The 24,572-nt window shown below is 35.8% G+C and overlaps 1 protein-coding gene across 4 annotated transcripts in view; it reads left to right on the top strand.

Annotated features, from left to right (window-relative positions):
• The window catches only part of HAPLN1 (hyaluronan and proteoglycan link protein 1), a 61,401-nt gene that overhangs the window by 24,276 nt on the left and 12,553 nt on the right, over positions 1-24,572 (top strand). The window contains exons 1-2 of one of the 4 annotated variants that reach the window (XM_081053424.1): positions 9,643-9,912; positions 10,897-11,022. In XM_081053424.1, the coding sequence (XP_080909550.1) occupies positions 10,923-11,022 (100 nt within the window). In that variant the 5' untranslated portion in view covers positions 9,643-9,912; positions 10,897-10,922. Of the gene's footprint in view, positions 1-9,642; positions 9,913-10,176; positions 10,303-10,848; positions 11,023-24,572 lie in introns of those variants that run through there. The other 3 variants (XM_081053422.1, XM_081053423.1, XM_081053421.1) reach the window with 3 other exon arrangements.

The raw sequence follows: 24,572 nt of genomic DNA on the forward strand, positions 1-24,572 counted from the left end.
GTGGGATAATGCAGTGGTGAGCTTACAGGTGGATTTTGCATTATGTAGAAAACTTGTTACTGTCGCATTTGTGATACCACCAACGCTGTCTTGTAGATGATTTGCAGGTATATTTTTAGGTTCAGTGTTAATGTTTAACTGGCAGCTGTTGAAATTTTGAACTCTGTAAGAAATGCTAAAAATTCTAAATAAAACGCGGTCTTAAAATATGGTTTTGCTAGCTTCATTAAAAATACTTTCAAAAGTAATTTAATTGGAAGTGATTTTACTATCAGTTTTCTAGCCATATAAACCTTACTTATAAGTATTTTATTTTAAAAACTTTTGTTTCAAATCATAAAGCCTGAAATTAAGAGGTTTGAATTCATTTAGTCATGTGCATGTGAGCTAGATTCTTAACTTGTTTTGATGTAACGTACATTTAAAAGCAGCCCTAACACTTGTCGGTTTCATTCACATTTGCACTGTAAAACACGAAGAGAGAGCTATTATGGCCCATGGTTTTAAAATGATGTAAAAGAGTAACAAAAATGGAAGCTGTTTATTTTGTCTGTTTTTGGACTTGTTATTTGTTGGTTAGGAAACAATGAGATAGCAATCCAAGTTCTTAATATTCATAATACACACATGCATACACACACACACACACACACACACACACACACGAGTGTTCATTCTTTTATAGTGTTTCAGAAAAAAAACTTTACTATACATAGTTGGCTAAAACAGGCCTTTCAATCTCTTCAAAATGCCTGTGTTTAAGTTCTATTTGAATTGCAACTAGGGAATATGTCTACCTTTGTAGATTTCTTAATTTAATGCCAAATTCCTTGTCAGTGTTCAGAAATCATTTGCTATTACCGATAATAACAATGAGTTATTTGATTTCACACATTAAGAAAAAGTGTTTTTAAAGTCTAATTTTATGTTATTCAATATAATGCATTATTGTTGGTGCTACTGAGTTTTTTTGATCATGGAATCAAGGAAGAATCAATTTATAAGATGATTTCTTTCCTTTACAAACAGGCGTAGTAAGCAGACTCTTGAATATTTTTCTAGAGTTTTCTAGTTTGATTGTTTGTGGAACTTATTTTAGGCCAGAAACAAAGGAAATTTTATTGGAATTTTCATCTTAGTCAAAATTACATTTAGCATTTGGACTTATTATTCCCATAATTTAATCATTATAATGCCAATACACCAGGACAGCATTTAGCATATTAAACTACAAAAAAATTATGAGATATCCTAAGAAGTGGCAGCATTGCTAACTTATATTCTGACAGATTTAACCATCTTTTAAGAAAAGTTCACAAGATGATTTGATTTTTAATGATTTTCCTTATGTGTAGTGACAGAAAATGAATGTTTTCTTCTTCATTCCATTAAGGATGTATTTTTAAGAACATAGCAATGTAATATTCATGTTGGTTGTCATCTAATTTTTAATGTTCTATAGTAAAATTATGATTTTTTAGGGCATCAAAAATAGGATAAGTTCCCCAAAGATAAATAGAAGGAAAAATTATTTTCTTTCAATATCACCATCATCATCAAAATGTAATGCTTAATATGTAGTTATTGATTTCCTCTACTAACATCTGTCTGGTTAAGAAACAGACTATTCATTATAAAAGACATATCCCCTCCTGGCACTAAAAATTTAGAAATCTCATGTAACTGAAAAACTTCGGAGTAGATGGTGAGAACACCTGCACGTAGTATATAGACAGAGCCCACAGAAAGGTGCCGAAGCTACTGTACCAACTTCTACTACACTCTAGGGCGTGGAGACCATAGGTTTCCTTGTCCATCTATCATACCGTTTTGTCCACCAATGGATTGTGAATTATCCACAAGAGTTTGAACTAGACTATTGGAAAATTTTGAGAGCAAGTCTGGAATTTACTCTGCATGACCTCTTAAGACAGTCTTAGTGACTGCCCTGCACAGGGAAAAGACGTTTTTAAGAATGTCATGTCAAAATGAATTGGTGTTTCTGTGTACACACTCCATTCCACCCAGATGATGTAGTTATACGTGCAGAAGGTACTGAGAACACACAATGGCAAGGAAGTTATTTTTCCTTTAGTTACAACTTATATGTTTTCCTTCCTGTCATATGAGTGGGTGTTGACAGCTACCTCTCCACTAATATTATTCCATTTGAAGAGATATCTGATTGAAGAGGACATTCCACAAGATTAGAGAGGCATAGTTTACTCTGCCTACTCTCTTAATAATAGAAAATCGAGTCAAACAAGATGTAAAGTAAATATGCAATACTATGTTTAGTATATCTGTAAATCCCATTCCCAACATGAGTGTGAACTGGGTTGGAGAACACAATTACAACTGAAGGTATTGTTTGCCAATAAACATCGAATGGAATGTTTACAACTCTTAAGCATCACTTTAAGTTTAGGGCTTCATGTAGTTTATAACCTAGGAGTATCAGAATGCTGCAATATGTGCTTTATTCACTTATTTGTTCATTATACCAGACTATTAGTTACTCAGAAACAAGAAAAGTCCCAATAAGTCCCTGCAATTATTAGTATGTATATGCACTGCTTTTCCCCACACACCCTACGTATTCAAACAAAACCACTGAGGAACCCTTTCATAAAATTATTTTGGGAGAAGTCTAATCCCTATCTCAAGAATTTCTAAAGCAGATTCAGATAGGCCAATGGACAGCTTGAGCAAATGTGCTTTGATTAAGTGGAAGGTTGCAGAACTTGTCTTAAACTCTATGAGTATTCTCTGAGAAAGCTGATGGAGAATAACCAGCCAAGTGCACATAAATGAATCAAATTGCTATTTAAACAAACATTATTATTTTATCATCCCTTTAAAAATCCATATTTTTTGCTGAGGAGAGTCTTAAAATGCAATGTGAGTAGAATGGACGGCCTGATAGCTCCAGTTAAAAATAATAATGATAATTAATAATATAATGATAAAAAACTAATGTGTGTAACACTGACATTTGTCATCAACTATTCCAACTGATGGATAAAAAAATGTGAACCTAAAGCAGTTGAATGACTTCTCTCAGGGTCCACAAGTGTAAAGGGGCAGAGCAAGAAATGAAACTACACTCTGCCTTTCCATTACACCTATGCCATATCTCCCCATCTCCCTAGGATAGCCCCAATTTACATCACAGTTTTCCTATACAGTTATCAATCGTTCTCCTGTTCACTCTGTGCTCTGGTTTGGATGATAATCATATGATCATGTCACATATTAAATAAGGTAATAAATATAACAACATATAGAGAAAAGAGAAGAGAAAAATGAAGTTAAGAGTGGATGAGTGAGATTTTCAGGTAATGACTGAAGAAATAGAAATATAAAAGAAAAGCAGAAAAAGTAGTATGGAAAGTTGGGGGGCAATAGAAAGAAAATAGTCAGATTTCAAAATGTGGAGGAGGAACAGAAAAATAAATGACTCTTAAATTTTAAGATTCACTTTATTCTTAGAGTCATGAGGAGCCTAGATCCAACCTCTCATGTTTTATCTGCATGGCACAAATCCACGACTTGTTGAGTTTTCTGAGATTTTTAATTAAGAAAGGAACCATAAGTAAATAGTGGAAACATCTACAAAAAAAAAAAAAAGTGATACTCAATGAAGTGATCATTTAGCTAAGTTAATTTTTTAAAATAAATTTTTTGTTTGCTTCTCAATTTCATTTGACGTGCAGTGTTGTATTGGTTTTGGGTATACAGCGTGGCGACTGGACATTTGTATAACTTGAGAAGTGATCGCTCCATGCTCCATGCATGGTTTTCCACTATTGTTGACTGCACTCCTTGTGCTGTATTTTGTATCTCCATGACTGTTTTGTGGCTACCGATTTGTACCTAAGTTAATTTTCACGTCAACCAGACAGTCTGGGCATCATAGTAAAAGAGCAAGCTTATTAAGGAAAAAAAGTAATATGAAGTGGTAATTTTAAAATGATTTGCTCTAAACCTAAGCAGTTTCTATCCAAGTAGCTAAGGTGTACCGATATCTTCCTTCAGCAATCACCATAGGCTATATATCCAATTTTGTTCTTAGAGAAGCCATCTGAAGACGTTTTTGGGAATTGTAATACAGTATTCATTTTCTTGTGTCATTTTCATTTCCTCATACTTAGAGACACTGTGACAAGTATTTCCTTTATTATCCTTTTTTCTACTTTTTTATTGCCCTACTTCATATATTTGAGTGGCCTTTAGTTCCTTTTTCTTTACCTCTCTTAATACCTCCTCTATACCTTCTTCTCTTTCCCACACTCTTCCTACCCACTTTCCCCTCTTTGACAGTGAGCGCGAAAGGGAAACCACTCATTTTCAGAGAGGACCGGTGGGATCTGAGCTGATAATGCTTTAAGGCAACATCAGCATCAGATCTTCTGGAATTGTCAAAAGCCGAGAGATGGTCTTAGAAAGTTTCCAAGACTCTTCTGGTCCTGTGACAGTTATCCCAAACTTACAGGTAATAAATACTTTTCAATCATTAACCATTTTTGGATAGGAATCATTCCAAATTGAATTGCATTGTTTTCTGCCTTTTTAATTTTGTAAACATAGCAACATTATAAAAAAAATGGTAAAATAAGAGAATACCCATCGCCTGATATATTAGGAAAATAACATTTTATGTGCATTCCTTTCCAGTGTTGTAATGTCACACACACCAAAACAAACAAACAAGCAAACAAAAAGCACATGCACTCTACAAAAAAAAGGAAAATAAGGAAAGAGTAGAGAAGAAAAATGAACATAGGCACAATATTATTTCCGGGGGTTTATGAACGCTGAAGCTCAATTACACATGAAGAACACCTGGTAATCTTAAAGGCTTAGACCAGTCGTTCTCAAATTTGAGCCTGTGTCAGACTCACCTGGGAGAGGCATGAGGCTTGTGAAACACTGATGGCTAACCCCATCCCCAGTTTCTGATTTACGAGAACTAAGGCGGGGCCTGAGAGTTTGCTTATTTTTTTAGCAAGTTCTGGTGCTGTTTATACTGGTGCTCCAGGCCCCACACTTGGATTCAACTCCTACAGTCATTCCAAATAGTGAACTTTTAGAACTTACCTGCCTCTGAGATGAAGATATCTGCAGTTTGCTATTTTTCTTACATGTATCCATAAAAATGAATCAGGTTTGGAGTGGGCCATGCCAGCTTGATAACAATAGTTTGTCTAGTTTTTTAAAACTTTTTCTAAAACATTTTTCACCCAGAGAAGAATTTATTATTATTATTATTATTATTATTATTATTATTATTATTATTATTTTGTAATTGAGACCTCCTGTAGTCTCTACCTCCTGTAGAGACCTAGGGTAGAACTCATGTTTTCTTGCTCCTGATCTAGTGCTTTTTCCAGATTATCAGGTTGCCAAGGAATCATGCTGAGGGCAAGGATGCAGTAGACTGACCATGCCCAAGTTAGGAGGTCATTGGGATGTCTATGGCTGGACATCTACTTCCAGGCATCATAAATGCTCTTCAACTCTTCAGTAGCTTTCACTCTGATAGAAAAATGCAGGCCAGCAGGGAGATTGCTATGTTCACTTGAAGTTTATACAGACGAGCTCCCTGAGGGGAATTATTGTAGTATAGTTGAACAAAGATTTTTTTTTTTCCAATAATGGCTTTTCTTGAACATTGGGTATATTCCAAGCAGTTCAGCATTCTTCCCCATTGTGTACAATAAGTCCTGGGGCTTAGGTAAAGATCCAGTGTCCCTCTGCACACTGAACAATTCAAATACATCATTAGTCTGAGTTCTTCAGCCATCATTTGGGTCAGTGATCTGACTTCTGAGTTTTACCTGTAGAGTCAAAACAGAAAACAAAGCCAACTGACAACAATGAAACAATTGATGTGCCAGCATAAGGTTGCCATTAAAACAAATTTCAAAGTAAGCACAAAATAATCTATACTTTGGAAGTCTAAGATTTATAATTCCATGAAATAAAGGCCATTCTATCAGCAAAAAGACAAGAAAAGTTACTTCAGATAAAAAAGAACAATTTTTTAATTGAATTAACTTAACCTAATGAAAAAGTATATTTTACAATCCCTTTATTTTTTATTTATTAAATTTATTGGGGATGACAATGGTTAGTGAAATTACATAGGTTTCAAGTGTATATTTCTATAATATATCATCTATATGTCACATCATGTTCACCATCCAGAGTCAGTTCTTCCATCACCATATATTTGACCTACTTTACCTTCTTCTATGAGTTTTTGCTTGTTTGTTTGTCTTGTTCATTTGTTGCTTTCAGTTTTATATTCCACATATGAGTGAAGTCACATGGTTCTCAACATTTTCTGACTTATTTCGCTTAACATGATAATCTCAAGATCCATCCATGTTGTTGCAAATGGTAGAAATTCATCTTTTCTTATGGCAGAGTAATATTCCATTGTGTATATATACCACATCTTCTTTATCCCCAATTTTTTTATCCATTTCATTGCACCATTTACCAACTTTTAGGAAACAGTAATCATAGTCACTCTTCTTCTTGTAAATAGATCAGACTTAATAGATATCAAGGAGGAGAAGATTCAGTCTATTTTAAAATAATTCTGTCAAGTGAGATTCTGTGGTTTGAGAGTCTATGGTTTCTTTACTCATTCAATTTCTAGCAACCTTTGTATTCATTCTCATGATTTTTAAATTTGGAGTATTAAATACAAACCTAGTTTATTTCATTATGCCCTCAGTGGAGAAAAAAGTAACTCTCCACCATCCTCCATAAGATAACATGTGATCTTTAAAGAATGTAAAATCTCCCCTCAGTCTTGGCTCCTTTTGTCCTCATAACTGTTCTCCCAGGTCTATCTTTACTCTTGGAACACAGGAAGTGCTGGGTGTGGGACATGCAGTGAGGAAAGCATTCAGGCCCGAACTCACACTTGTCTTGTGTGAACAGGGCTGTGATCAGTGTTATGCCCACAACATGGTGAGGGAGGGAGCAGGCGAGGCATTCCATCTGTGCAAAGCCTTGGAAGAGATTTGAGAGCTGGCTAGAAGAGCTGATGGCATTCCTTGGGGTACATAGGATACCAGTAATGTTGGTGGAGAGTGCATTCTCTGGGGTCAGACTGCCCAGTTGCTCAGCTCTTTGCTTTACCGCTCTGATTCCATATCCAGAACTGTAAAATGTGTATACTAACATACTTACTACAGTTGAGCTGTTCTGATAAATAACAATTAAATGGGGGAAGAAGATTCAAGGACAGTGCCTAGCATGTAATAGAGGCTCAGGAAACATGTGGCATTAGTTCTCAAAACACAGAAAATTGTATTCATGCTTCCATTTGGTTTTATATTCCCATTACCTGATGCAATAATGTTAACACGGTGGGTGTTTAAGGAACAGCAATTGGCCACTTTGGTATAAGACTGTTGGTATTAGTATGTCTTTATTTCTGAGTATCAAATTATTAGACTTTTACATCAGCTGGAGTGTCTTCCTTCCAAATAGTGATTCAGTGATCACGAAAGCTGAACTGTAGAATTACAGTACTGCCATATGTCTGTGACTGTGCACGAAGACATTTCGGTCTGAATTCACGTTGAAGCTGGCTGCGGTATCATGGCAGGAAGTCTTGGCAAGCTGCAAAAAGAGACCATCACATGTGAGTTGCAGGTGAACTAAGAGTGCTGATTCAAGGCTGGCAATAGCTTGTTTTATAAAAGTCCCCCAAATTTCCTAAATTTTATTCATATCAAAAACTGAAAAATTTTGCCAAGTATACCTAGATATTCAGAGAAGACATCACTACAAAATGCAAATGAGCAGGCCTCATTGGCCTCATTGTCCACTGAGGACCAGCACACAGACCACTGGCGCAACCCTGGTCCTCAAGAACCTCAGTCTAATGTAGGGTACCTCGTGCTGTACTTGCCATTTGCTTAAACACCTGCAGATTGTGTCCTTAAAGTTCACTTTCTAGTTTCATATCTTTTGGTGAGACCATCAGTATACTGCCAAAGTTGCAAAGATAATTTCCACTCTCTTCTCCCTGGTATTCATGGCAGTTGGAAGTGTGGGGTACTTGTTGGGGTTCATTGATCTATGTGTGGGGTACTTGGAAGCATTCACTGATCTATGCCTCTATTCTAGTTACAAATCACTGAACATGTGCAATTTCCTCTACTTCTTTAAAATAGAAGATGGCGTGTGTGTATGTGTGAGTGCATTTGTATGCACACATGTGAGCCACCAGCAAAGTGTTCATGGCACCAAGGTGGTATTATAAACTAGGCAGGGCACAATTCTACTAAGCAAAGTACCAGCTGACTTCTCATATGTAAGTCTTGAAAATAAAAGTTTATATTCATATGTAATACAAGTCAAAATTTTAAGATCATAGTAGGTTCAAGTTAAAGAACCTAAGTACAAAAAAACGCAACACAACAAATAAGAAATGGGTTCTCTTTTAGAAAAATAGGTGCAACTCAAAATACGTTTTGCTTTTGCTTGAAAACAAATAAAAACTCTGCCTCTGACTAGATAGAGCAAAGTAACTGTGTCAGGAAAAATGGAAATATTTGTCTCAAGGTGTTATTACGAAAACTGCATTAACCATTGTATGCGCAATGCTTAGCACACTACTTGGCAAATAGTAGACATTCAATTAAAAGAAATTACTGTTTTTATTATTATTTATCCCCCCATGCTTGTGTATCAAATTGGGTATTTGGACAGCTAATACCTTAACTCAATGGAAAGCCCTTAGTGGTCTAATTTTTAATACTATGGAGCTAAGGGAGACATATACATCTAATTGTAACATACTTTAGGTAGACAAAAATAAAAATCAGGATGACTGCTGTGATACGATGCACAACTCTGTGTGTGTGTGTGTGTGTGTGTGTGTGTGTGTATTTGACGGTATACAACTATATATATGTATATGTATATATATATACATATATATATATGTTATATTGTAGATGATCACACTAATGTGAAAATTAATGTAGGAATTCTCTGCCTCTGTTCTTCTTGACCCCTTACCTAGAATGTCTCCTTTCTTTAACAATCAAAATTGTATGCTCTCCTCCCACTCTCTCTTCCATATTTCCCCACCTCCTCTGATCCTTGTGGCAAGCAGAAAGCTCATAACCGATTCTAGTACTGGTGTGCGCATTGTTTTATGTTTTTGTATATAATTGTCCCAATTATATTCCAAATTACAAAAGGTCACCTTTATTGTATTTGTTCACCCAAAGTGTAGTTCTGGGCTGAAAATAATTAATGTTTGTTAATCGTATTCCTATGGGCAAAAGTCAGTAGCTTCAAAAACCAATAATCATTTCCAGAAAATCCTCAGAAAAACAAGCAAATGAACTTCTGAAAATGAGATTAGCAAATCAGATAAAATTTTGAAGGTAACACTCTTAGTTTCCTGGAATAAGTTTCTCAATTTGCTCACCCACCATCTTCTTTCTGTGACATAAGGAAGAAAAAGAAAAGGGTTAAAGCAAACATAAAAGACTGAAGCCATGAGCATCATAATAATGCCAGTTTTTAGAGAGGAGAAGGCAGAGAGGTGTTGTGGTCCCAAGAGAGACTTGAGGAACTTCTGTGAATAGCGCAATAGGATCTGGAGTAGAGAGTAGCGTGCAAGGACCTCCAGGAACAGACTCAGAGCTCTTTAATAAGTATTCCAGGGAGTCAGCGTTTCCTGGAAAAAACAAATTAGTGTGAGAAGCCCGTACTGTGCAATTTCAGATTTAAAAATAACCAAGTATTGTGAAGGCTGCTGTGTGCACGAGAGAAAATGAAAGCCCTTGTTAACAGTTCCCTCAGCTTCCACATTAAAGCAGAGGAACTACACTGAAATTCTTGGCTGGCAGAAACTGCAAAGGTCGCAAGGTCTGTATCTCTTGAAATCACTTTTTGGTTCTTCCAACGACAAAGTAAGGGGTGGGGGTGGGGGGGTTGCGTCCCCTTTATCAATGGGTCATAGAATAAAGGACAGCCGAGTGATGGCTCTGCCTCTTTTGCTTCCGACCAGAGCTGCTCCTCGCTATTTCAGCTCTTCATTTGCTTAATTGTCTGCGAGGCAGGCAGGGACATTCCCTGCAGCCTGGCCCTGCTGACTGCAGAGACCCTACCTGGCACTGCGAGTTGGTGCGTCAGCATTTTAGGTAGAAATGAATGAAAAATCAATCAGGATGACTGCAGTAGCAGCATGCACAACTCTAACCTAGTTTGTCCATAATTTTCAACTATTCACCATAGACTCAAGCAGTGTTTAAGATGGTAAGTGAATGTGTAACCAATGTGCTGCTTCTGCTGAATCAGGGATTTTTTTTTTTTTTTGTCCTCTTTTCTATTTAGAACAAGTAAATCTAACCTGCTTAGGAAACCATATGTAAAATGACTGATGCTGTCAAGTTTCATGCAATATTCTCGATTTGCCCTGGTTTAGGATTCAGTTCCTAACTAGACCAGGTGATAAATATTCATATACAGATATCTCAAATTGTTGTTTTATTAATTTACACTTCAAATTCAATGGTTTAAACATTTTTTGAAAGTCTATTTATATCCTTGCCACATTTCTTTGTGACTTGCTGTAACTCTCTATTATCAAAACTATACTGTTGTAAATTTTTAGATTTACAATTCTGCAAAGATAGAGTTAAACACTATTTGGACTCTGGCTGCATAAGGGAAACTGTTCAAAGCTGCAGTCTTCAGCTCCCAAAGTCAGCTACAGAAACTTCTGAACAGATTGGGTTAAATATTTTTACAGACCCATTCTATGATGATAAGGCGGTAATAAGTTGTGCAGTGCAACACTCCCAAGGGTTCCAAATCTCACAAGCCTCTTTGTATGTGATGCTCTCACAGTGGAGAAGATTCTTTGGGCTACAAAGATGAAGAGTCTACTTCTTCTGGTGCTGATTTCAATCTGCTGGGCTGATCATCCTTCAGACAACTATACTCTAGATCATGGCAGAGTTATTCACATCCAAGGTAAGAAAACACAGGCTCTCTTATGAAAGTCAAATTAATTTCAAGTTGCTTAGAGTTGAGATGCTTGGTTAGTGTTTCTTAATTTTAGTTTTGCTGCATTGACTTTTTCTTTTCCTTTCTGCTTGTTGGTGAACATGCTCCCTGGTTTTTGAATGCTATCATATTACAGTAGAGTTAAGAATCAGGGACAATTAAAGTGGAATGGCTTATGAATATCCATCTACAGGGAGTTGATGCAATTTTTCAAGGCTTTTTACTACAGTTGCTATCTTCTAAGTAGGATGAAGGGCTTAAAGTTTATTTAAATGCCAGGTGAAAGGGGAGAGAAATAGGAAGTAAAACTTACAATGTAAGGTCATTCTGTTAGAGTATTCATTAAGAAAAACAATATGTAAATGAAAAGTCAGACGAGTTAAGGTTCAGGAAAAAGTAACTTACCTATGATAATCTCCTTGGTTAAATATTTAGTTCCAATAGACCAGTACATTGCCCCTGCACATTTCTTTTCAGCTCAGCTGAATCCTAAGCCTGAGAGCTATAGCAAAATTTGAGGCTGCAGTACAATGCAGCTATTTCCTCAGTACCAGCTTCAGATGAGGGACATCCTGCACTAAGAAAGCTAAGAGACTTATGCAATAAGGAGAAGATAGTTGTAAAGGAGCTGTAACTTCTCTCTTTGCTCTTGTATGCTAAATAATTAATATAAGAATTACAGAATTTAACAATTTAAACATATGTGATAATAATTTTAGATGAACTCAGTTTGGGGACCAGAGGCATTATAAGTTTGTTATAAGACATAAAACATCAACTGATATCTTCAAGGTCAAAAGTGTAGTCTCAGAAAACTGCATCCACTGTTGAAAAGTATGACTTGTGAAGGTCAAATGATAGTGTAAGTCTGGCAAGAAGTAGTTTCCGGTGTGTATTATGACTACCCAAATATAGTTATGAATTTGACAATGTCTAGCTATTTTACACATATCTCTTTCAGTTCTTTTTGCTTCAAAAAGCATATTTTCCACTGTTGGACCATGAAAAGAAATTATGTAATTTTACTATGCAAGATGCTGACTCAGCTATTTCTTTTAATGTACATAGAATCAAAACTGTTTCCCAAACACTATATTTACACATAGAGATTTCTGATGAAGAATAACATCTTTTTTAACATCTAGTCAAAGAACATATTCAGCCATTATTAACAATAGCAGTTTTAAAGCTGATGTAAACTAAACTTTAGCTTTGGTTTCAAGTTATTGGAAGACAGATAGCTGTTGTATTATTAAATATGCACAAACCATTTGCACCCAGAGTGTGAAAATGTTATTTTGAAAGTGTATTCATGTTTTAAAATTACTCTTAGGGAGCCTTTAAGTCAGACTCAAATTTTGTCAACCAGGAAAACTTTTGTTGCGCCGACCTTTCCATTCCCAAATACTCAGTTGGAATTTAGTGCAAAGGAATTTCAGACATGAGGTATCAGAATTATCCAGAATATTTGCATACACTATCCAATTTTTTTTTAAAATGACTCGATAGTCCATTTAATTTTAATTGTAAATTCAATATTCCTAGAAAGTTGCTCATAGCTTTCAAGTAATAAAACTACAAAGCCTACATTTTACTTGTGGAAGTTAATACTGAAAGGTGATTTGTGTCAGGATCATGATGCTATGTCCATAAGTCTGAGTTTATTTTAAAATGGCTCCAAATACCTGATCTTAATACCTTTTATTCAATACAAAGTTTTCTTTTTTCCTTTATGAATCAATTTGGTTACACAAGAAAGTTTTACTTGTCCACGGAGTCTGCTAAAAATATGCAGTCCAGATACCAGCTTGTATATCATATGCTGTCCCCAAAGTAGGGGGTAGTAATTTCCTCAAACATTGCTACAGGAAGAGATAACTGCTGCTATTACTGTCTCTATAACACTCTCAACTAATGGATTGTATTCCTCGTTTCATGATGTGACTACTCAAATAACTTTTAAATCCTTTGAAACTTGAGACCATTAGGAAAAATTTTATATGGAGTACCAAATCACACAAAAGCTTATTTTTTTAAATATTTGGATCGGGTCCAAAAACTCTTTGTGTAGATTTTCAATCAGAAGAAGTTCAGAGATGATGAATATACTTTTTTAAAAATACAACTTTTAAGAAGACATTTACATAGACAGTAGAGAAATTTTTTGACCCTTTTATTTTCCATTAAGCAATGTAAAAAGTGAAATAGTTACAGTCATACTAAACATATAACTGCTAGTGCTGTCTGCCTCTGGTATTCAAGTACAGGCCTTCTGATGACGAGGTTAAGAGTTTCTCCCTTAATGCCACTTAATGGCTTTAGACCTTGGACAATAAATCTTGTCAAGTCTCAGTTACCTCACCTATATAGTTGGGCATAATCACTGTTTATTCCATAGAGCTTTGTAAGAATTAAATTAGATAATATATGGAAAAATAGTTAGTACTGAGCCTGGCACACAAGAAGCCCCCGGTAGATAATTGTTAGCGTTGTTTGTTACTTCCTCATTAAAACAGAAAATGGAGCACAAATACCAGTGGACAAAGCTCATTCTTTTCAAATTTATTTGTTAACAGAACTACATCATTACTTTAGGGTTTTTTTTTCTTAGTTTTAATGAAGTAAACATTTTATAAGGTGCCTTCTTTGCCCTCTTTAATTTCACATTTTTAAATTCCCCCCAAAGTATTAACCATTTTCTGATTGCTTTTACTTTTCTTGTAGAAACTGAAACTTTCCAAAGTTAAGTAATATTTCCCTTAATATACTTAGTAGGTAAACACAGATAAACTACTTTAGATTTTTTTTTAAAGGATAATGAGGAAATTTTAGATATGAAAATTGTTCCCTTCTATTTCATAAGTAAAATATATCACCACCTTTCTCAAAAGATAAAACAATTAGACTGTTTTAAAGAAAGAATTGTCCATCTCTGTGGTAAAGAAAATAATGTATAGCTAGAACCCCTGGCAGAATGGACACTCCCCACTCAATGTGGTTGGTTCCTCCTTCCTGTGTGTGTCACAAACAACTGTCCTGGCTTTAGCATGTGTTACCTTGTGCTAACATGCCTCCCTTTCTCTGTCAGACCATCAGCTCTGTAATACCTTAGTCATATGGTAGTGCCTGGAACACAGTAGGTGCTTAATATATGGTTGTTGAATAAATGAATGCATGTAATGGAATGCATCCAAATTACCACTACATAATGAGCGTTTCCTAAATCCTGTGGCATCTAGCGACAAGTGACATATTGTGTGGGTTGAATGGACGTTAACTAGGTGACTGCTTTCATTCTGTAATGTTGGCATAGCTAAACCATCCTTTATAGAACTTAAGGACTTCAAAGGACTTCAGCATAGATCATACAGAGCAGTATCCCATGTACAAGAGAGGAAATGAACACACAGAGATTTGATGCTGCTTGTCCCAGGTGGCATGGCTGATGAGGAACAGTATCTCTTGGGTAATCCTGTCCCCTTCTTCAAATATGGTCTCATTTCTTATCTTAAAGAACCTGCCCTGATTACTGCACTCCATCTCTCCTCGGGCACCGCAATCTCTCTCATATCTTCTCTTCCTTTTCTGTGTAGCACTGTCTATCTACTTATTTTTATGTAATTGTTGGTGTCTATCCTTGCCACAAGAACATGTCAGTTCCACAGGTCAGGGGTCTTTGTCTGATGTGTCCCAGTTACCTAAACAAGTACCTGGCACGTAGTAGGTGATCAATACATGTTTACTGAATAAATCCAAGACCAAAATCCAGGTATTGTTCCTAATCGAGTCCTACGCAGTCTTTCCAAATCTCAGGGAAATCTCTTTAGTTCGTAGAATGAGACGCAGCAGATGAGGAACAAGATTATGAGATCGGGTAGCAAATTTTGTCTGGTCACAGGCATGGCTCCCATACTGCACGAAGCACCTTGTACTCCGTGGGAGTCCAGCAGAGGCCAGACACAACAATCTTCCTAATGTGTGCGTGCAGCTCTCAGGCGTATTTGATTTACCTTTGGTCACTGCAATGCTATCCTGTTCCTTATGTAATATCTGCAGAGTAGGGGTCGGTGGTACAGAGTGGATCAAAAGAAGTGAAGTGAGTTTAATAATATATGATCACAAGCCATCTACAGAGCCAAAGTTTAACGGGAGAACTAGATAAGTGTTACTCTAGCTTAGTTTTCTCTCTTCCACTTAAAACTCATTTGGATTCTATGAGTCTGTTTTGAAAAGTTTAATTCAGTTTTGTCTTTTTGAGACAAAGTACTCTATCTGCAGGCACAAATGCAAAATCCACAGATACCAAGTATATTTTACAAATTGTATTTAGATAAATATACACACTGCTAATATTTCTATCTAGAAATTATTAGCTATAAAGTATCAGAATTTCATCATGAAACTATGAAAATTAGCACCATTATGAGTATTAGATTCTAAAATCTCTTATTAGTTTACTACAGAACATGAAGCCAAATACAATAATAAAACCCTACTACATTAAACCTAGGCTTATCATTTGATCAAACGAAGAATATCAACATATGAATATAATAAATGAGCTAAAAAGAGAAGGAAATATATATATATTTAGGCATATACATACATATATAAAAATACTCATGTAGTACACACATACATATATACACTTATTCAGACTTCTATAACAGAATACTATAGACTGGGTGGCTTCTAAATAACAGAAATTTATTTCTCAGGTTCTGGAGACTAGGTAATACAAGATCATGCTGTTGGCAAATTTGGTGTCTGGTGAGAGCTGGCTTCCTAGTTCATAGATGGCCATTCTTTCTCTATGTCTTCATGTGGCAGAAGGGTCAGGAGTCCTCTCCTGGGTCTCTTTTATAAGGGCACTAATCCCATTCATGAGGGCTCCACCCTGGTGACCACATCACCTCCCAAAGGCCACACCTCCTAACATTGAGGATCAGGTTTCAACACATGAGTTTGGGGGGACGCATTCAGTCTATAGTAAGCACCTACTATAAATAGGCATTGGGGATAAAATAATAAACTAAACACATAGTCTTTGTCTTCATTGAGCCAATAGTCTAATGAGTCAGACACAGACATCACTGCAAATATACAACAATTGACTATGATAACTGCTAGGAAGGAAAATAATGAAATGCTACAGAGAGAAGATAAAGAGTATTATTACTTTTATTTAAACAGAAGCTTTCAAACAATTTTCTTTAAATTATAAGTTAAATATGGTAATATCTTTCTTCAATTATGTATATAGTTGCTACACTAGATACAGACACATACAGTTATACACACATACACACGTACAATGGTTATAAGTAGAAAAAGGCAAGAATTAAATGACTATAGATTCATATATAACTTTTATAAATCCCTTAATCTGTATTCAGAAATATATCTATTTGCATACAGCTTTGCATCTGCTAGCCCTTGTCATAGTCTTTGCATTTTTGTGTCCTTTTGAGAAAATCTACCTATTCACGCATTTGTTGAACATTGGCTTTCTTTCTGCGAAACATTGAGTTATTATTCTCTGCGGAAGGGCAGACTATCTCCTCAGTGAGCTTACTGACAGCAACAAAGGTAACAAGAAAGAAAAATAATAGGTGTTAAACATAGATGGAAATATGCAGAAAAGAATAATTACCAAACAAAAAGACTTACTGTTTAAAACTTTCTATCTATACTCATTAAAGTTTTATCACTTAGTAAATACATCTTAAGAATGTCTCTAAAGTTGTCATCGAGTAAGCTAGAATTCTACGTTATTCTATAAAGCATCTAATAAAACGATAAATTTTGGAATATTTCCAGATATGAAATCCTCAACGTAATAATCTTTTCAGGTAGAAACAAATTCACACTAACAGCCATTGCTGTTTTGTGTTCATCCTGGGTGCTGAAATCAGCACATTATGCAGGAAGCCAGTGATTATTTGGAAACTTTCCCAAATATCCAGAAAAATTCACTAAACAGACAAGCCTTTCCCTTTGACTGCAACTTTGCAAGAATCAAAGTTGACTCAGTTGAAGCACTGACCTATTGCTTAGTGGCTTAATGTTAATTTCAACGTGCTATATTTCTTTGGCTTTACCAGATATCAAAAAAGAATAGATTTCTTTATGGCTTGGTTCTTTATCTTAAATGTAAAGTGGAACATTTCTGTTTTAGGAGAGTCTTTTAGCATACAAAAATCTACCAAAATCCTAGGAAGTTAGATTATTCAATTAAGAGATTATCAGTGGTAATACCCAAGAGGTGGAAATCTTTGTTATAGAAATATTTCTATTTCAAAATGAAAACATTGAAAGCATAAGAAATCTAAAAGCTCTATGAAATTACTTCAAAAATATTTTGTGTATTTTGTATTGTCACAATTAATAGCACTAACCATGTGTGCCCTCAAAAATGTTTATCAAGCAGTCAGTACAAATGGTAGCCATTTTAGTTGTGTTTTGATTAAATATGTTGCTTATTTGATGTCAGTATTTACTCAGTGACCAATAACCACATGTTTAAGCTCTGAATAGTATGTTTTATGTGCTCCAGGATTATGCTGTGAAGTGTATTAAACAACATAAATTAAACAAGAATTCTCCTTACCTTTTTCAAACACTACTTACTCAAAAAGGATGAGGATATTATTGATAAAAGCTCAGAAAGGCCATCGTCCATCATATATAAAATTAACAAAGCATGTTAGAACAAAGAGCGTTTACTACAGTCAAGTGTGTAGATTAGATGAAGGAGGTGGAAAAAGTCCTATCTTGTGTCTAATGATTGTAAGTTTAAAATAACACCATTGAAAACATCATTGAAGTGAGATTTCCACTTATAGATGATTCTGTTTGTAATGAAATGGTGGTTGTTTTGCCTCCTTGCTTTGCCTTGTTTCTGGAAAGCGTTGGAAATAACATTTGTCTATTGGCTCAGTTATTGAATGGTAGTTAAAAGCACAGGTGAAACAAAAGACATGTACATTAAAGATAAGTAGGTTTCCTTATAAATTACACTACACATTACATAAATTTCTTATTTTCTTAGCTATGCAACTACATTTTTTAACAATGGATTTATGATCTGTGGATCATAATGTTGCTAGTAAAAAATAATGAACACTTTAACCCATTTTCCCTCTTTTTTGTTTTTGTTTTTATTTTGTTTTTTAACAATAGAGAGGTACACTTTTTAAACTTTTTTTTCCCTGTAGTATAATGTGGGTTATGAACAATTCTTACTTTCTCTTGAAAAATGTCATAAACTGTGCTGACAGATTTTAAATCTCCAAAGTCTACATAGGATTATTTTTATGTCTTCTCTTTTTTGTTTTTTTCAATTACACAATCATTAACCAAGGGTCTCAATTAGCTTAAAATAATGAAAAGCTGATTAGATGGTTAATACCTCTTTGAGATTTTCCCATGTGAACAGAATACTTATTTTAAGAAAATAAACAGTTTTGACAGACTGCCCACAGTATATCAAAGTCAAAGTACACTCCAAAACCAAGCTACTTAAACTTCAGTCACTTTTCTTATAACTATTTATTTGACCTGCATACATAATTGAATGAATAAAAACAAGTAATAAATATAAAAGTATTTTTAAGGGAAAAATGTGAGAGAGCCCCTAGCAGGCTATGGGATGAATCTCTTTAAAGGGAGTTGGGAAGGGCTGTAAGCTGTGATCGGAGCAGTGAGCAAGAGCCGGTCACATCAAAAGCCAGGGACAGAGCATTCCAGGTAGAAAGAGTAGAAAGTGCAAATTCTCTGAGATGGAAATAAACATGGTGTTTTTAAATCTGAAGGAAGCTGAAAAAACTTTAGCCTGGCAGTGGAGAAATGTGGTTTAAGATGTGATTAGAAGAGTATGCAGGAATGAGAACTTAGTATTTTATACTTGGTTTAGAGTACAGAGTTAAGAATTCTTTCTAAAAGCACTTGAAAATGGTTAAGGTGTTGAGCAAGGGAGTGACATAATATGTTTTACATGAACAAAAGATCACGTGAACAGTGGATCATGGTGGGCCGAGAGTAAAGGTGAGAAGATTGTTAGAAGGGTCTTGAAGTAGATGAGAAATCGTGGTGGTTTGGACCAGCATGGAAGCAGTGTTGAGATGGCTGGAGATGAACCTATTTAAAAAAATCAAAGTGGAGGTAGAGATAGCAATACTTGCTTGCTGGTAGATTGCAACACCTCAAACACACCTCCTAGATTGGGCTGGAACAAATGAATGGATGATGGAGGCATAAACTAAACTGAGGAAGATTGGGAGAACAGGTTTGGGCAGAGGAAGGGGACTCACATTGTCTATTTGACACCCAATATATAACCAGTAGGATTTACTTAGTATGACGTTCAGGAAAAAGCACACTGCTAGAAAATTGTGGAATCGTCAGCATGTAAGTGATATTTATATTATGGAACTAGGTGAGATAACTGGGAAAGCAGAAAGAAAGAAATGTAGATAGAGGCAAGGAAATGGCCTTGGTCTGAGATTTGGAGACCCATAGCACTAACTGGTGGGGAAAAGAAGGATGTAAAGGTTCTCACATGCAAATACTTCCTAGAGTCTAAATTCTCATCCCTGATGTGTGGTCATTGTTTTTCTCATATAATGTTTTTTTGTAAGTCTAAGTTAGCTGCAAACATTTTCAAATTGCAGATTTTTGCATTAAAACCTGCATTTCTAGTGTCTGTTGAAATATCCAACGCTGTGATGTTTTTCAGCCTGCATTCCCACTGGAAAACATCAGTGGGAACTGGTACCTGCTTTAGAACGGCACATGTGCTCCCAGCAATGGTACGGTCCTCTGCACTTCCTTTTGCTCTCAGGACTGTGGTGCTCTCTTTACTCCCTCACCCTTGCCCACATGGGCATTTGTGTTTGAATTATCTTTCTTTTATTTTTTTTCCCCAGCACTAAACTTTATATTTGGCACATTGTAGCATATCACTTCATGATTGTTTATTAAGTAAAGAATCGCAAGATCCCTTTTGCCTTCAGGATTAAATCTGTAACAGTACTGTCTTGATGTCTTTTATACTAAGTGAAGACATTAACCATATTAGTGTATAATACCAACAGTGACCTTTCTGCAAATTACAGATAACTTGACCTTATATTTTACCATAAAGTGGAAGTGGTTTGAGTGGAGACAAATAGATTTGAGATCTACCCCTTTACCACATAAAGACATTACCTGTAATTAAGGGCTGTGTGAAGAGCTGTGTAAGCCTAATGAAGAATCACTCCTGCTAATGTTTCGATTTCCCAATATCCTTTGAGACAAGCTTCTATAACAGTTAAAATCCTGAAAAGTATTTTTATATTAAGAAAGTAATTCATCATATTAGTAAATAGTTCAAATTTTATTGTCCAGTTTATATTCCTGTAATGTGTTCTTTAATCTCTTTATAAATATGATAACCCATTTTCAATTCTAAGTCTAAAATAATAGGAATTGAATGCTATTTTTTATCCATAAATCTTTGGTAGCTTGGATAAATTTGAATTCTGAAAATCATTAACCAAAGCAGGCAACTCTGAGTTGACAAAGATACTAAGATGGTCTCTAGTTCTGGGACCAGTTGTATCTGACTTACCGATGGCAATAATATTAATATATTAATGTTAACAGTTAAGACCATTTGCTGTGTGTCATGCACAAGAGAAAGTACATGACCTGTGTCTCCTCACCTTGTCCTCCCCACAACACTGTATAAAGGTGGTTATCCTCACTGAAGTGGAGAGAGGTTCAGTAGCTTGCCCCAGGTCATGATTATTAAGCGGTAAAGCTGAGATTCAAACTTCTGCTGACCAGTTCTTGTGTTCCTAACTCACACTGGAATCATACAGCCTCCATCTCTAAGCCTTTTCTTGAGACCGTTTAAATGAAGCAGTGGGTAAATTCGCCCCCATTTTATTCCATTCAATTGATATAATTACATTTCAAAAAACAAATCACTATAAAAAAAATTGCAGTCTTCCACCTCAGAGAATCTTTTCCAATAGTGGTGATTCTTTAGGGGAGTTAGAGGAGAGAGCTAGGGGTGGTATGGTAGCTGTGGATAAACACATTCCACCCCTGTCCCCAAATCATGACTGCCTGGAACCCCCATAAAATTGAGGAGGTGGCAGAACGAAATTGGATTATATAGCTACAAATAGATTTCTCTTTTCTGAAAAGGCTTCTAAGTTGGTGGTCCTGAAATGTACACCTGTCCTACTAAGAACCACTGGATTAATTGAATCATCAAAAATTGATGAGATGTGAATTTGTCAAGAACCAGTACTTTCTGGGAACTGCCTTCTGAAAAAGCAGAGGAAAGGTGATATAGAAGATAGAAGCTGGTTTGCATACCTGGCACACTTTGGACACTCAGTAACTATTCTTTAGTAAGAACCAATTTTTACTGGGCACTTAATGTATGCCAGGCCTGAGGAAGTTCTCAATGTATTACCTCATTTAACCCTCACCCCACCCCTGGGAAGAAGGTGGCTTAACTCTATTTTACTGATGAGGAAACTGAGGCACAGAGAGGTTAAGTGACACAGTGTAAGAGGCATGGTCCATTTGCTTAACCAATAAGCTCTAAGTGTTGAGAAAATAGACAAAATAATAATGAATGTGGTAAAATAAAAACTCACAAAGAACTTAATCAGCAGAACAGAGCTAAACTCCTTCATCTCACTTTACTTCTTCCTGGTAGAAATATAAAGATGAAGAAAAGAGTTAAGAAGAGACTGAATATTTTTTCAGGACATTAGCAGAATATCAGGTTTACACCTCAGAACAGTGATTTTTTAAACCATGTTCAGTTGACCCCCTAGAGCTCTCAGGGGGCTCTTGATGCACATTTTAATCTGAGAAATTCACCTGTTAGCAGATTTATATAGCAAGGGTTTGTCTAATATATCCCTTGGGGAGAAAAAATTTCCACTCTACCTAAAAAAAAAAATAAAAATAAAAAAAATTAAATAATGCCATAGACCAGCCTCCAGGCTCTAAAAAGAGATTTATCCTGGCTTTTTAATAATGAAACTTGGGTATGACAATAACACGGTATGCAGTCATGGTCAGAATCATCCAAAACTATACAACATTTTGGTGTTGGGCAGTTTCCCATTAGAAAATCAATTTAACTTAAGGTAAGGAAGAGAGATGGATATGGTCAATATCTAGGAGGGTGCTCCATGGCTCATTAGATCAGATGATGCACAAAGGACACATGCCACTTAGGGAAATTGTAAAAACCCAATTCTAGGCAATTTGGTTCAGCTGTAGATTGATAGGAAACAGCAGGGCACAAAGACTGTAAAGTGGTTAGAGAGAGGGTAGGGGGTGGGGGGGATGGGAAGAATAAATGCTTGTAGCCTATGAGACCAAAAGGCAGGATTACAGATGGTGAGAAACAGCAGTGAATACTTTATAGTAAAGAGCAACCTTCATTTGTCTTGTTTTTAGAATTGGGCTTTTCCTTTACAATTCAAAACTAAACAACAGTCTGGGTGTTTGGCAAGGGTATCTTTAAGAAATTGGGAAAATGAGATAAACTTTCATATTTTAAAGAATTTTAAAAATAGCATTTCTATTAACTGAACAATAGGTCTGTAAAAATATAGCCCCCCAATTATAACAATATATTGCAATCTTGGCTGCCAACTTCTTTAGTATCTTTTCCAGAGATACTTCAGATAAGATTTTTGGGTTTATTTGTTAAATTCCCTCAACTATTTAATTTATGTTCATACCATTTTTATTTAGTTTGCGCATAGGTGATACAGTCACATGGTTTAAAATCTTAAAAATCTGCCACTATACACAGTGAAAATTTCCCAAGATTCCTCTACCCAGACATCCAACTAACCTTTGCACAGGTTAGCAAGGTTATTAGTTTCTTGTGTTTCTTGTGAATCTTTTCAGGTTTAGTTTATGCATATATACCGATTTCGTTTGAATTTACCCAAGTGGTAAGAAGCACACATACTCTTAGGGCAGAGTTTGAAAGACAGATGAAAGCAAAGATGGGCTAGAGACAACTCCAAGAGGGTTTGAAACTCAAATCAAGTAGTTGAGAGCAGAGGGCAAAATGGACTCTCTAGAGTTTCTCTCCCGCCCTCTTCAGCAGGGTCCTTCCTGAAGCACTGGGTCATAGAGGAGAAGCTCAGAGTCCTTTGCATTCAGGAATAGCTGGGGAGGAAACTAAAGCTGTCTCTAACAAATTAAAAGTGGACAGCCCTCTGACAGGACAGTAAAGACTGGAGGGGATTGGGGCGGGGGGCAGCTGGGACCATGAAGAGAGAGGACCCTTGTAAATGTTTCTAGGAAGATGACCATTCACATCAGAATCATGACCAAACAATGGAAGCTTCTGACTCCAGGTGAGCAACTTCAGAAAAAATTAGATTCACTCCAACCTGAGGGAAACAAAGTCATGACAAACAGTTAAAGGTTAAGGAGTAATATACTCCATATTTGTTTCCCAAACTATTTATACTAGTCAAATGTAATCTGTAAGGTACCGTGAGAGACCAATGTCTAAATTATGTATTCTGCTTAAATGTTGTCTTTCATACGTATATTTATTGTTTTATAAAGCTATATGATTGTACAAAGCAAATAACAGGTAGCCATGTCTACTGCCTAGCTAAGCACGGGCTCTAGGCTACTCTAGTCCGTTTCAGTCAACTGACACTTACGGAATCCAGGCACTATGTTGATGCCAGAGGAACAGTGTGAACAAGGCTTGGAGGAGGGGGACAGAATGACGGCTTACAGCAGACTGTGGTAAGCACAGCAATAAGGACACAAATGCATCCTGGTTGCTCCTCCTCGGGCAGGTTTGGCAACCCTAAGAAGGTAACAGCTTCCAAAGTGTTAGTCTTACACATCCAAACCTACGAAAGTGATAACAGATGTCACACAAATGAGGAACTATTTTTAAAATCTGTGCAATTTTTTTTTTTTTTCAAACGACTGATCATAGAGCTGACAACTGAGTCTCTGCTTACCAGTTTGGAATGTCAGAGAGGAATGAGCTTTCTGTTTGGAGCAATGACCATTTTTGAAAATAGATAGTGGTAGTGGTAGCATGACATTGGATAAGTAATTAATGCCACTGAATTGTACTCTTAAAAATGGTCAAAATAGCAAATTTTCTGTTGTGTATATTTAACCACAACAAAAAAATATTCCAATGATGGTAATAGTTTTATTTCTTGAGAGGGTAGTATTTTTAATTCCTTCATTTATGTTACTATATTATGCATTTAGTTAGCCATATTAAATATATTCCCCAGTGTTTTGTTTTTGTTTTTACATTTTGTTGATCTAGGAAGTCCAGAAGTCTATAGGCTACTTCATCTACACACCAGAGAGAAAGTAACCAACACCAAGACTGATTACTTTGCACACAAGTCCACAATTTATTTTTAAAAGACAAACTTTGATCTGCATCACCTTCTCTTTTTTTCTGTCACCTCTATTTTTCTGGTAAGGAACAGCAA

The sequence above is a fragment of the Rhinolophus hipposideros genome (assembly GCF_964194185.1).
Source record: "Rhinolophus hipposideros genome assembly, chromosome: 7".
Classification (NCBI taxonomy): Eukaryota; Metazoa; Chordata; class Mammalia; order Chiroptera; family Rhinolophidae; genus Rhinolophus; species Rhinolophus hipposideros.